Source organism: Phacochoerus africanus, chromosome 1 (assembly GCF_016906955.1).
Source record: "Phacochoerus africanus isolate WHEZ1 chromosome 1, ROS_Pafr_v1, whole genome shotgun sequence".
Taxonomy (NCBI): Eukaryota; Metazoa; Chordata; class Mammalia; order Artiodactyla; family Suidae; genus Phacochoerus; species Phacochoerus africanus.
In genome coordinates this window covers 52,123,605-52,137,362 of record NC_062544.1, presented here as the reverse complement: position 1 = coordinate 52,137,362, position 13,758 = coordinate 52,123,605, and the positions used below count along the sequence as shown (strand labels likewise).

Sequence of the window (13,758 nt, the reverse complement as noted above, 5' to 3'; positions counted from 1 at the left end):
AAAAAAAGTCACGAAGATATTCTAGCTGGGCAGTATTTTATATCACTGAGGATGCCATAGACCTTTGCCCTCCAGTAACATTACCCTGTTTCTGAACCTTCAGTATGAGCTGCTGGGCCTGGAGGCTGACACCTGGTCAGAAGTATCTAGAAAATAAACCCAGGAGAAAAATTAGCCTGTGTCATAGAATGAATGACATGGATGGAAAGAGTGGGAGCAACCTGAACAGGAACAGTTGTATGAGAACATACAGTGTAAAGGAAATATAATGCATGGTTATTTGAATCAATGTAAGAACTTTGGAAACTGATATTAATAGGAAATCTTTATCATCATGACTATGGTATTATTATTTTAAAAGTCTAGCTTTAAAGCATACCAAGGTAACATGCATATTTTCCTAAACATCAAGAAATAGAAAAATTGCTTTGCTTAGAAACAGAAATAGAAAATTTATTTTGCTGGAAATATTTACAGGCTGTGAAGGTTTTTTTGAAATGTAGGTCGAGGAGTATGTATGTACATTTTCTTCTTACTAAATCACATGTAATCAAACATTTACTACTGTTATGAGTCATAACTGAAATTTGTAGAGTGCTTTTAGGTTGATGCTTACAAAGCAGTTTCGCCTTCATTATAAATCCCATATAGTACATTATGGGCTAATACATTTTCTTATTCTCTGTTCTTAGGATGAATCAGCACCCACCAAATTTTTGAGACAGCTCTCGGCTTAGAGGAAGGCTCATCTAAATAAAGGCCGGCTAAAGTGGCATTGCAGGGATTTAATCCTGCTCCAGCTGCCCGTGTGACCAGAAGGCTGATTTGCAAGTTTCTTCTTTCCTGGGGTCCGGATTATCAGGTCTCCAGGGCCCTGCGACTTGACAGCAAGACGTGCAAAATGAAGATCAGAGATAAGTGCCAGCAGCAGGGACCTGGGGGCCTCCAAGGGGCTTTTACACACCAGAGCGAAAGATTCTCTGGCCATCAAAGGAAATAGCAAATTGGAGCCTTTGTCCTGAACACAGCCACTGACCACAGAGCATCAGCGCGGCCAGCCAGAAAGTTCCTGGAGTCTGATCAGGGAGGCGGCTATGGTACCTGGGTGTGTGCCTGATGGTGCAGTTAGAGCTGGGAGTTCAATGTGAATGAAGGTGTGAACCATCTGGAGTGAGGTGGGTGGCTTTGGGCCTCACTGGGTAGTCTGTGCTGGTGTTGGCCCTCCCCTGACTGAAGCCAAGAAGGGAGTTGTGCATCCAAGAGTCTTTGCCTGGCTCCCAAGGACACAGGGCTCTGGCAGTCCTTGCTTCCCACCTCCCAGCCCTCGGGCCCCTTCCCTTCCTCCCCATCCTGCCCCTGATCGGTGCCTCTTTGCTGAGATGGAGACGTGAGCCTGGATGGATGATGACGGCCGTGTATGTGAATGGAGGCAGCCTGGTGAACTCCCACTATGCCAGGTGGGACCGGCGGGAGAGCGTGGAGAGTGGCTGTCAGACGGAGTGCAACAAGGAGGACGAGGAGGGGCAACCTCGCCAGCTGACACCCTTCGAGAAGCTGATGCAGGACATGTCCCAAGATGAGAAGGTGGTGCGGGAGATCACTTTGGGGAAACGGATTGGCTTCTACCGCATCCGAGGGGAAATTGGAAGTGGGAACTTTTCCCAGGTGAAGCTCGGGATTCACTCCCTCACCAAAGGTAGGATCCGTCCTCCAAGGTGAGGCCCATGGTGTTGGGACCTAGCTCAGGGGCGGGTTGGGAGTCTGGGGCCAAGGAAGCAGGTAAGGCTGTATCACTAAGCCCCTGCTAAGTGCAAGCCCTGCACCTGCCACTGTCCGCTGCTATCTCAGTTCATTTTCACAGTGATGGTGTGAGGGCAGTATTTTATTTTCACTTTAGAAGTAAGGAAACTAAGATCCAAAGAAGTCAAATGTGGCTTTAGCAGTTTAATCTTAGATGATTTTGACTTCAAAAACTCTCCCACTTTACCATGGAGATGAGCTCACTCAAGCACTGCGGGCAATCTGCCTTCTCCAGCTATGCCTGGGAGAAGTGGAGTGGAGTGTGGCCTGTTTCCAAGGCCACTCATATTCCAATTTCTTATTTATAACTTCTCTTTGTGTTGTGTGTCACTACCAGTGGGACAGAGGACCTCCTGGATGGCCACCGTCAGCAGATAGTGGGGTCCAGGCCCCCTCTTTACCCGAGGCTGCTTCTGTTATGTGTGGGGAAAGGGACTTGCCCTCAGACCTCCTGTGTTCATTCTGCTGTGTCCTAGTTCCCACTGTTGATTGGCTCTTTGCTCTCCATCAAGGACCCATGCTTGCTTGCTTGCCAGTTACTCTGGATTCTAGGTGAGAAGTGTCCACTGCTCTGGCCTTAGAGAGGCTATGTGGAGAGCCCAGCAGCCCTTTGCTGCCCCAATCCACGTGGGCACTTCTCCAAGCTACCCTTAGCTAAGCCTGGAGATTATCAAAAGGGAGTAAAAGCCAGAAAAAGAACATTTGCAACTTGATGTAATCTACCTATTTTCTAAAGCCCTGGGCTCTACCCTGTCCTTGAGAGTCCCATTTTTTTCTCCTTGGACCCACGGTGCCATCATGTCCGCACAACTGCTCTTTATTATGTTGGAGTTTTCTTTTCTTTTCTTCTCCAACCCCTGATCCCATGCCCCTCTTATCCCTATGTTTAGCCCCTAACGAGAAAGCACCCCCTACAACACACACACCTGTGCATGCCCACACCACCAAGTCACTGAAGCTCCAAGTACCCTTCTCTCTTGCTTTGAGCCAGAGTGTCTGGGTTCACGGTTTCACATCTTGGCTACTCACCTTAGCTACCTGGGTGTATTATAGCATTTCCCTGAGCCTCGGATTCCTCACTGACTAAATGCAGCCAGAAGCACTGATTACTTTACTCAGAGAAGTAGATCTAGTGCTGTGATTCAAATCTAATTGGAACAGATGTTGCTTTTCAGTGGTCTAGAGCAAGAAAGTCAACAATAAAACACGGGGAGACGAGGGACCAGAAACTGAGACAGAAGAGATGATCAGGAAGGCGAGAGGAGTTGGAAAAGGCAAACCAGGAGAGGAATTCAGAAAGGGAAGAGTATCTAATGAGGATAAAAGTCTGAGCAATGGCCAGCTTGGTACTATTTCCTGAATGTAGAGTCCAGTGGAGAAGAAGCAGTGTGGGACAGTGGAAAGAACAGGGGCTACAGAACCAGACAAATCTGTTTCAAATCTATGTTCAGTCACTTATGCACATCTGACTTTGTGCATATTACTTAACCTTTTTGGTCCTCAGTTGCCTCAGCTGTCAAATAGAGATAATGATTCTTACCTTAAAATTGTTGGGAAAATTTGGGATAACATAGGGGCCACTCCTTAAATGGTAGTTATCATTGTGCAAATTGATTTTTTACTTAAACTTATTTCAGAGGAAATTTGATGTCAAAGTAATGAAAAACTATGTATAGAAAGTAGTGGTTAGAGTTCCCATTGTGGCTCAGCCAGTTAAGAACCCAACTAGTATCCATGAGGGGGTGGAGTTCAATCCCTGGCCTTGCCCAGTGGGTTAAGGATCTAGCATTGCCACGAGCTGTGGTATAGGTCACAGGTGTGGCTCGGATGCAGTGTTGCTGTGGCTGTGTCATATAGCCAGCAGCTGTAGCTCTGATTAGACCCCTAGCCTGGGAACTTCCATATGCCGCAGGTGCAGCTGTAAAAACAAACAAAAAAATTGCTGTGTGCCTAGACAGAGCACGTAGCAAGTATTCATTAAATGCTGTTATTCATCTGGTTTCAAAAAAGTCTAGGTCCTTTAGGCCTCTGTGAGTCACACATCATTTGTTTCATGGAGCAGAAGTCTACTTGGATTAACTCACACTGAAAGGGTGACTCCTATGCCGTGGCCCCACAGCAGGGCAGCAGAGCCAGGTTTCTTTCAAGATGTTACCCTCTTCATCTCCCCTCTCTCTGGGGCTGTGTGGTGTCGCATTTCTACTTCCCTTGATGAAAGTGTCCCATCCTCATACTTTTTTTCTGCACAGTGGCTTTCTCTGCTTAATTATCCAAAAGCATGTGGTCAAGAATGATTATTTCCAGTCCTATATCTACATCATCTCAGCTTTATTGCCCCCTCCATCCCACTAGTTCCATTCTATCTGAGCTCAGATTTTAAAAAGACAGAATATAAGTGCTCACTGGCTAGCCAGCGATGGGCCATCACTGAGTCAAGGGCCTGCTTGCATCGAGTCAGCTATGATCCTTAGGGTCACGTGGCCCACCGCACTGTCCGCAGAGCCCAAGGTGCAAAGCAGCATCTCTGAGAAGGGAAAAAAAGAGAGCACACATGCAGGATATGGATGTTCCCAGCTCGGGGTCAAATCAGAGCTGCAGGTGGCAGCCTACACCCCAGCCACAGAAACACCAGATATGAGGCACATCTGTGACCTATGCTGCAGCTTGCAGCAATGCTGGATCCTTAACCCATTGAGTAAAGCCAGGGATCAAACCTGAATCCTCACAGAGCCAACACTGGGTCCTTAACTTACTGAGCTACAATGGGAACTCTGAGCAGAGCAAATTGATGGATATATAACCAAGTAGGGAACTTCACAAGGCAGGAGCAGGAGAGCATTTTAGCCCTATAGACAGGCTATAATGTGAGTAGGACATAAGAAAGAGGAGTAACAACAATTGATTTTATTTATTTATTTATTTACTGGCTGCACCCTTGGCATATGGCAATTCCTGGGCCAGGGATTGAATCTGAGCTACAGCTACTACCTGTGCCACAGCTGCAGCAATGCTGGATCCTTAACCCACTGTACTGCAACAGGAACTCCAACTGTTGGTGTTTATGTAGTGACTTTCTTCTTCTTGAATGCCAAAGGCTTCTTGCCTATTGTGTTTTATTTATTTATTTATTTATCTTTTCTAGGGCCGCACCCACGGCATATGGAGGTCTAATTGGAGCTGTAGCCTCTGGCCTATGCCACAGCCACGGCAACGCCAGATCCGAGCCACTTCTGTGGCCTATACCACAGCTCTCGGCGGATCCTTAACCTACTGATCAAGGCCAGGGATCGAACCTGCAACCTCATGGTTCCTAGTCGGATTCGTTAACCACTGACCCATGACGGGAACTCCCATGCCTATTGTGTTTTAGAATTAATTCTAGTCCCTTGAGTGTCAGAGATGTGGCATTTTCCTGCCACGCAGGTGGGAACCTCAGTGGCCTCACTGCATGCTCACCTCACTCCTAACCCACCACAAAGTAGACCAATTGTCAGAGGTACAGTCGCCCTCTGTGTATGGGACGGTATGGGTGCAAAAGAAGGCAGGAAGCACAGGCAGAGGAAAAATCAGTTCAACACGCACATTTAAAACGTCAGGGCAGGTCACTGAGCATATCAGGCTTATTCAACAGGAAAAAGAAGCCCAGACTTCGCCTCCCGACCTGTGGACTTGCCCCGTGATGGCCTCATCCTCGTACTGTGGTCATCTCTCTTCTGGGTTCCTCCCTTCAGTGAGCCTCTAATCAAGGAAAGAATAGAAAAATGATGAAAGAAAGGAACTGAGAGTGTGAAGGAGGGGAGACCCAGACAGGATGAAGACAGTGTAGGTATCAGGAAGCCAGATCTTGTGGAGGACGATGGAGTCAAGACCTAAAGGCTGTGACTTGAAAAAGGAGGCTCACTGGAGCTGACTGGGCATGGAAAGAAAGGAGGACATTTCTCTGAAATCTTTATCTGTAAAATGGAAGGAGATTTATCAGGGAGTGGTTTGGCCTTGGTGGGAATTACACATACCCTGTCCCATTACCAAGTTGTGTCAGCTGACGTAGTTTGGAGAGTGGTTTGTGTAAATATGCTTCCTATCTATACAAAGCCTGCTTGCCCACAATCATCACCAGGTTTTCCAGGAAATATGGACAGTCTGGATGAGATAATGGAGGAAATTCCCAGGGAAGTGGAGGGTTTCAGTGCCAGAGGCAGCTCCCAGAACAGTAGTTTTAAAAAGGGCACCAGCTGCTCTGGGACTCTAGAGAGAAGGCTCCAGTATAGGACTCTGCTGGCTGGAGTTTATTTTTATAGTTAACAGCTCCGATTCCCTTGGGGCCTGCAAGCTGATAGGGCAGCTGAAGCCATCATGAGTCCCCTTTTAGGCTGATTAGAAACTTCTCAAAAGAGATGACGCACTCAGCTTCTGAATATTTTATGTCGCATCTGTTGTCATAGACAAGTGAAAGAGGCCACGGGGGCCTGTCCCTTTCTCTATTGCTGCCCTTCCTGGCCCCTTCTTCCCCAGTCTTCTTATTACTCTAGTCTCATGTTTCTAGAACCCTTTCTTCCTCTCAATTTATTTATTCATCGGTTTATTGTCCTCTTTTTAAAAAATATAATAAACTCTCCTGTGCCCATACTTTGTTCTGGGCCTTACAGAGGTGAATGATGCTATGCCTGCCTGATAGGAACTTTCAGTAGGTAATGGAGACAGACAGGAAACAATTGTGCTGTCATAGAGTGAAGCACAAAGCGTGTGCCCAGCTGTCTCTGAGGTCAGGACAGGGTCAGTTGTTCAGGAAAGGTTTTTTTGTGTTTTTAAAAATGTTTGTTAATTTTTACATTTTAAAATTATAGTCGATTTACAGTGTCATGCCAGTTTCTGCTTTATAGCAAAGTGATCCAGTCATACCTGTATATACATTTTTTTTTTTTCTTTTTTGGCCACCCCATGGCATATGGAGTTCCCAGGCCAGGGATTGGATCCAAGTCACGGTTGCGACCTGAGCTGCACCTGCGGCAATGCCAAATCCTTAACCCACTGTGCCGGGGATGGAACCTGTGTCCCAGTGCTTCCATGATGCCGCTTATCCCTTAGCACTACAGCAGGAACTCCACATATACATACATTATTTTTCTTATATTTTCTTCCATCATGATCTATCCTAAGAGATTGGACATAATTCTTCAGGAAAGGTTTGCATTAGGTCTCAAGGTTTGCAGACAAATGATACAGGACACAGGGGAAAGGGAGTCCCAGGCAGAGAAGGAGGATGTGAATATAAAGTGAATGGAGGTATGAGCCAGGGTGCAGAGTATTCAGAGATTTAAAAGTAATTCAATGAGGCTGGGGCATGGGACGCACCCAGAGAGCAGTGGGAGACACCGTGGGGGATGTTGGCAGGGACTAGGTCATGAAGAATCTTCTGTATTTGGATTTTGTCATTTAGGCATTGTGGAGCCACTGGAGAGCTTTAAGCAAGCAATTAATGAAAGTGATTACCTGTTAACTATTTCAGTGAGGAAAGTGAATTGAAGTTGGGGCATGACGAGAATCAGGGATGTCCAAATAAGATATTAGTCTAACCGTCCAGATAATGATGATGTTCATCCCAACTGGGGGAGAGACAGTGAGGATGGAGAGAAGGGGATGCATTTGAAAAATATTTTAGAATATTGAAAAATATATGGTCAGCTGCATGGGGGAGAACAGGAAGGGACAGGAGAGGAAGAATGGATGATGACCCCCCCGGGTTGCAGCCTTAATGATGTAGCAGTGAATAGCGAATACAGGAGAAGTGGACTTGATGCAGATTTGGAAGCACTGACTTGGAGGTAGTGCTTGTGGTGGTGTCTCATGATGGAGGTCATGGTGTACAGGAGCCTAAACACCACCTTGGAGCCCAAGAGAAAGGTATGAAGAAGAAGTAAGGATTTGGGCCTAACACACCCAGGGTATGGCGAAAGTTTTGTGTATCCTGGTCACAGGACTTTGCCTCATTTTGATCTTCAGACTTTTCCCACATGTGCTATAGATGATAAACATTCAACAAATTCTTGGTGAATTGAGTTAGTATAAAACTTCCCCTGAAAACCCAGTAGTAGTGGGAAGAGATACGGGAGGGAGCACGCATGGCAGTACTTTCTATTAGGTTCTTTATGCTATAATATCCCAGGAGGATAGGACTGGGGGACTCACACAGGTTCTAGTAAAGCTTAACCCAAAGGCCTACCATTTGTTTTGTTATTAATTTGATTTATTGGAGTATGGTTGATTTACAATGTTGTACTAGTTTCAGGTGTACATTAAAGTGAATCAGTCATACATATAAATATATCCATTCTTTTTTTCCCAAATAGGTTATTTCAAAATTTTTTTCTTTTTTTACTTATTTTACCTTTTATTTTTTTTCCTACTGTACAGCATGGTGACCCAGTTACACATACATGTATACATTATTTTTTCTCACATTACATGCTCCATCATAAGTGACTAGATAGAGTTCCCAGTGCTACACAGCAGGATCTCATTGCTAATCCATTCCAAAGGCAATAGTCTGCATCTATTAACTCCAAGCTCCCAGTCCATCCCACTCCCTCCGCTTACCCCTTGGCAACCACAAGTCTATTCTCCGAATCCATGATTTTCTTTTCTATGAAAAGGGTTAGGGTTAGGGTGCCATATATTAGATTCCAGATATAAGTGATATCATGTGGTATTTGTCTTTCTTTCTGACTTACTTCACTCAGTATGAGAGTGAGGGGCAAAATCGAGTTACACTGAAATGGTGATACTCTTGTGAGTATTAAATGATTTAGATCATTCATTCAGCAGATATTTGTGGAGCACCTCCCATATAACAGGCACTGTTCTAGGGACTGGAGATAGAACAGTGAACAAAATCGACAACAGTCTCTGTCCTGTGGAGCTTATATTCTAGTGGCGAGAGAGACCAAAGTAGGACAATAAAATATTCATTATGTTATATAGTAGTAAGTGACAGGAAGGAAGAAAGAGCAGGAGGGAGGATGGGGAGCCCTGGGGAGCTGCAGTTTTAGATAAGATGGCCAGGAACAGCCTCCCTGAGGAGGTGATCACTGAACTGAAAGAAATAAGGGACTGGCCATGCAGTCCACAGGGAAACGTGGTCAGGCAGAGGGGACAGCCAGCAGAAGAGCACCAAGGTGGGAGTATGCAGATGACAGCAGAGTAGCAGGGACCAGATTACTTAGGGTTAATATGCAATGTGATATGGGAAGGTCTTTGGCTTTTCCTGTGAGGGAAACTGGAGCTCTTTGAGAGAGCAGAGAAGTGACACGGCCTGGTTTACGCTTAATAGGGTCACCCTGGCTGCTCTGTTGAAAATGGGCTGCGAGGGGTCAAAGGTGGGAATGGAGAGATCAGCTAGGAGCCTTCTGGAATAATCCAGGCAAGAGAGAATGGTGAGGAGTTCCTGTTGTGTCTCAGCGGTAACAAACCCGACCAGTGTCCATGAGGATGAGGATTCATTCCCTGGCTTCATTCAGTGGATTAAGGCATTTCTGTGAGCTGTGGTGTAGGAGAGTAGCTGAAGCTGAAGCTCCAATTTGAGCTTCCTAGCCTGGAAACTTCCATATGTTGCAGGTGCAGCCCTAAAAAAGAGAGAGAGAATGGCGGCTTGGACCAGGAAGAGAGCAGGGAACAGCTGAGAAGTGGCTGGATTCTGGTATATTGAAAAGTAGAGATAACAGGATTTGCTGGCAGACTGAAAGTGGAGTATAAAAGAGAAGTGTCAAATACTCAAGGTTTTTGTTTTGGATGACTGCAAGAATAGAAGTTTCCATTTATTGAAATGGGGAAGATTGGGGGAAAAGGTTTGGAGTGGGGAGCTCAGGAGCTCAGTATTAAACATGTTATGTTGGATGTGCCTATTCTCTGTGTATAGATGCATAGATGCAGAGGCTGTTGGTGCCCCGCCCATGTCTCCTTGGGCCTTCCCATTTCAGTGCATGCAGGCCAGACCTTCAAATCCCAGTCTCTCCATCTCTGCTCTGAGCTTTCTCTCGCTGCTGGAGCTGCTCTTCCTGCATGCATGTGAGGCCGGAAATACAGGGAAATCAATATCCGCCAGGAGCAGCCCATGACCAGTAACTGATAATAGTTGGTGTACCACTACCCCAGTTATCTCACTCTTCTCATGGTTAAACTTCAGTGATAACTCACAGCAAGATTGTTGGAGGATGGAGGGAACAAAAAGTGCCCACTGAATTAAGTTATCTTGAGACTGAAAAATGAGGCAGGCAGCTCCATGTACTCAGTGGATCATTTTGTTACAGGGTAACTTAACTCACATGGTAGATCAGGTGGACAGTGAACTGGAAGCATTGCAGCTGCGCCCCACACCGCTGACGGGACATTAGGACAATTTTAGTTAACCCAGGGTATCGGGGAGTGGGTTAGAATGTGTGCTGGGAAACAGAAAGTGCCTTCCTAAGTCAAAATGACTGAATGCATAACTAGTCTCATGGGTGCTGGGATATGTCAGCGAAAGTTTTCATCATTGTTTGGGGACTAAGAGCATAGAGGCCACCTGGACCTAATGATCATTAAACAATATCTATTGACTACAAAGCCCTTGACGACAGAGAAGTGACTTGCTACATGGTGCAGTCCTGGGTAGGGTCGGTGGAAGGACAGGAGGAGCTGTATGGGCCCAAGATGGTGCCAGTTACGCTCACAGCCGAATAGGGATTAACTGATAACTTGCTTGGTAATGTATCCTTAATCAACTGCCTTTCCTTTCCTATCTCACTTTCTCATTCTTCTACCCCATTTCCTGCGGTTACCTCCCTCATTGACTACTTGCACTTGAATCACTGCCTCAGGATCTGCTTCTGGCAGAACCCAGACTGAGACAACTAGTGGAGAGGTCTTGTAGGCAGGTGTATTTATGCACCTCTACAATAAAGTGCTTGTAGAGACATCCAAGGACTAAGCTTTCCCGTGTCCATACTGAGAGGCTAGGAGATGAAAAGAACACAGCAAAGGGGCCTTAGAAGAAGTGGCAAGAGGTTGGAGGACGATCAGGAGCATGTATTGTCCTAGAAACGGAGAGACAAAGATGTTTCAAGGAGGAAGGATGAAGTCTAGTATTTAACATACAGGAATTCCCATCACGGCTCAGCGGAAACAAATCTGACTAGCATCCATGAGGATGTAGGTTCAATCCCTGGTCCCACTCAGAGGGTTAAGGATCTGGCGCTGCCATGAGCTGTGGTGTAGGTCTCGGATGTAGCTTCGATCCCACATTGCTGTGGCTGTGGTGTAGGCCAGTGGCTGCAACTCTGATTCAACCCCTAGCCTGGGAATCTCCATATACTGTGAGTGCGGCCCTAAGAAGTCAAAAATAAATATATAAATAAAAATAAAATAACATACATAAATACAAAAAAGAAGTGTAAAAATCACAAATATGCAGCTAATGGAATTTTCCAAACTAAAAAGATCCAGATAACCACCACCAAGTTCAAGAAAGACAATATTTCCATTCTATTTATTCCCCCCTTCTATTTATTACAGTATAACCACTGTCCTGACTTCTAACATCACAGATTGCGTTTGTCTGTTTTAAACCTTATATAACTAGAACCATACAACATGTTTTCTTTTGTCTTATTTCATTTGCTCAATATTACATTTGTGAAAACCATCCATATTATTTTATGCAGTTTAGATGCTTCATCCTCTTGCCATATAGCAGCCCATTGTATGAATATACCACAACTTGTTTATCCATTCTATTGTTGATGAACATGAGGATAGTTTCCAGTTTGGGGCTATTATGAATAATGTTAGCATGAACATTCTAGTATAAGTCTTTTGGTAACATGTTTGCATTTTTGTTGGGAAGTTTTTTTTTTTTATTTGGGTAAATAGGATGAATGTATGATGATGGAAAAATCCAGTAGAAAGGTTAAAATTGATGATGGAGAAGAGAAGGAAGAAATTCTAGATGCCTGTTCTTGAGTAGAAGAGGGTAAATGGAATCCATTCAACATGTAGAGGTGTCTTTCCCAGGCCTTAGATAGGAGCAGGGACCATCTATCCAGAGGAATAGGAAGGAAAACAGAGTTTATGGGCACAGATTCAGGTGGGTTGGAAGACGGGGTTGAAAAAAACTTGAGGAAATTCTCTTCTATTGCTTTTTTACTCAGTAAAATAGAAATCAAAGTCATCAGCTATGAGTGAGGAGAGAGAGAAGGTATTAGAGATCTGATGGGAGAAGAATCATCAAAAAGTGTGGGAGTGGAGTTCTCGTCGTGGCGCAGTGGTTAACGAATCTGACTAGGAACCATGAGGTTGCGGGTTCGGTCCCTGCCCTTGCTCAGTGGGTTAACGATCCGGCGTTGCCCTGAGCTGTGGTGTAGGTTGCAGTCGCGGCTCGGATCCCGCGTTGCTGTGGCTCTGGCGTAGGCCAGTGGCTACAGCTCCGATTCAACCCCTAGCCTGGGAACCTCCATATGCCTCGGGAGCGGCCCAAGAAATAGCAACAACAACAACAACAAAAGACAAAAAAAAAAAAAGTGTGGGAGCACTGTTGGACCAGGGAAATATAGTGTGTCTGCCAGGAGTAGGAGAGAATCACTCAAGTATAAAATTTTAAAAAGAAAAGTGAGTTCCTGTTGTGGCTCAGCAGGTTAAGAACCCAACATAATGTCCGTGAGGATGTAGGTTTGATCCCTGGCCTTGCTCAGTGGGTAAAGAATCCAGCAGTTGCTGCAAACTGCAGTGTAGGTTGCAGATGCAGTTTTGGATTGGGGTGTTGCCATAGCCGTGGTGTAGACCACAGCTGCAGCTTCCATTCAGCCCCTAGCCCCAGAATTTCCATGTGCCCTTAAAAAGAAAATAAATAAATAGAATTGAAAAAACAAAGTAAGATTATGCTAAAGGGACATAGCCTGAATGACACCATGACTGAATTTTTGGATGATTGCAATGCAGAGAACCTGGTGCAGCTGTCTCAGCAGGGCGGGTAGCAGAGAGGGACCCGAGCACCAACAGCGCTGAGGGAGGGCCAGGATGAGCAAGGCATATTCTGCAGGCAAGCTGCCAGACTGAAGGATGGAATCAGTACTCCAACCCCTAAAAGAACAGCTCACCTAACCAGACTACACAAAACCAGAGTTTCTGTTTCAGGTAAATAGCTACATGGACTCTTAATCCTAAAAAGGCAACCAGGAAGGAAGAATGCCCTGGGGACTGGCAGTAGCAGATTTCCCACCCAAGTCATGGGAGCCCTGAGGGTTCTGCTCGCTATAGCTTGCCACCTTCTTCCCCAGTATTGCCACCACCAGAGCAAGCGTGGCCACACCAGGCACCAGCGAACCCTGCCTCTTTCCCTTCCAGAAACCATAATGGTCCTACTTTAATAAACCGATAACATCCTATTTTAAATAACTAGCAGTTTCTATAACCACGGTGACAAAGTTCTTAAAGCAGTTGTTTTGCAAGTACGTCAAAAAGGCGCCCTGCCATCCTGTGCTCCCCATTTGCTTGCCTGGAAAATTCTTTCTTACCTAATAGAAAGTCTGGTGTAGTTTGAATCAAAAATGAATTGTTACTTTAGAGTAGAGATTAATTTTCAAACATTAACCATTTTTATTACACAGTCATTGTATGTTAATTGTATAGTTAGTTGTAGGAAAATTAGAAAACACATATAAGTAAAAAAAATTAAAGGAAAACCATCCATGGTCCCCATTAATACAATAACTATTCCAAAGATTTTGGTGTATATATTACCAATATTTTTTTCTATTCAAATGCATATTTGTGTTTTTCCTCACTTGTTCTATATCAAGCATCTTTCCATGTCAGTAAATAAAGATCAGAATCATTATTTCAATAGTTGCATGGTGTAGCATTATAGAGATAGATGAATCACACTTTATTTTAACCATCTCCCTTGTCTCAGTATCACAGGATTCTTCT

General features: G+C 44.9%; 1 protein-coding gene across 2 annotated transcripts in view; it reads left to right on the top strand.

Moving 5' to 3' along the window:
- Positions 1 to 13,758, top strand: part of NIM1K (NIM1 serine/threonine protein kinase) — a 71,211-nt gene that overhangs the window by 52,547 nt on the left and 4,906 nt on the right. For both annotated transcript variants that reach the window (XM_047766000.1, XM_047765946.1), the window contains one exon: positions 693 to 1,696. In XM_047766000.1, coding sequence (XP_047621956.1) covers positions 1,402 to 1,696 — 295 coding nt within the window. In that variant the 5' untranslated portion in view covers positions 693 to 1,401. The remainder of the gene's footprint in view (positions 1 to 692; positions 1,697 to 13,758) is intronic.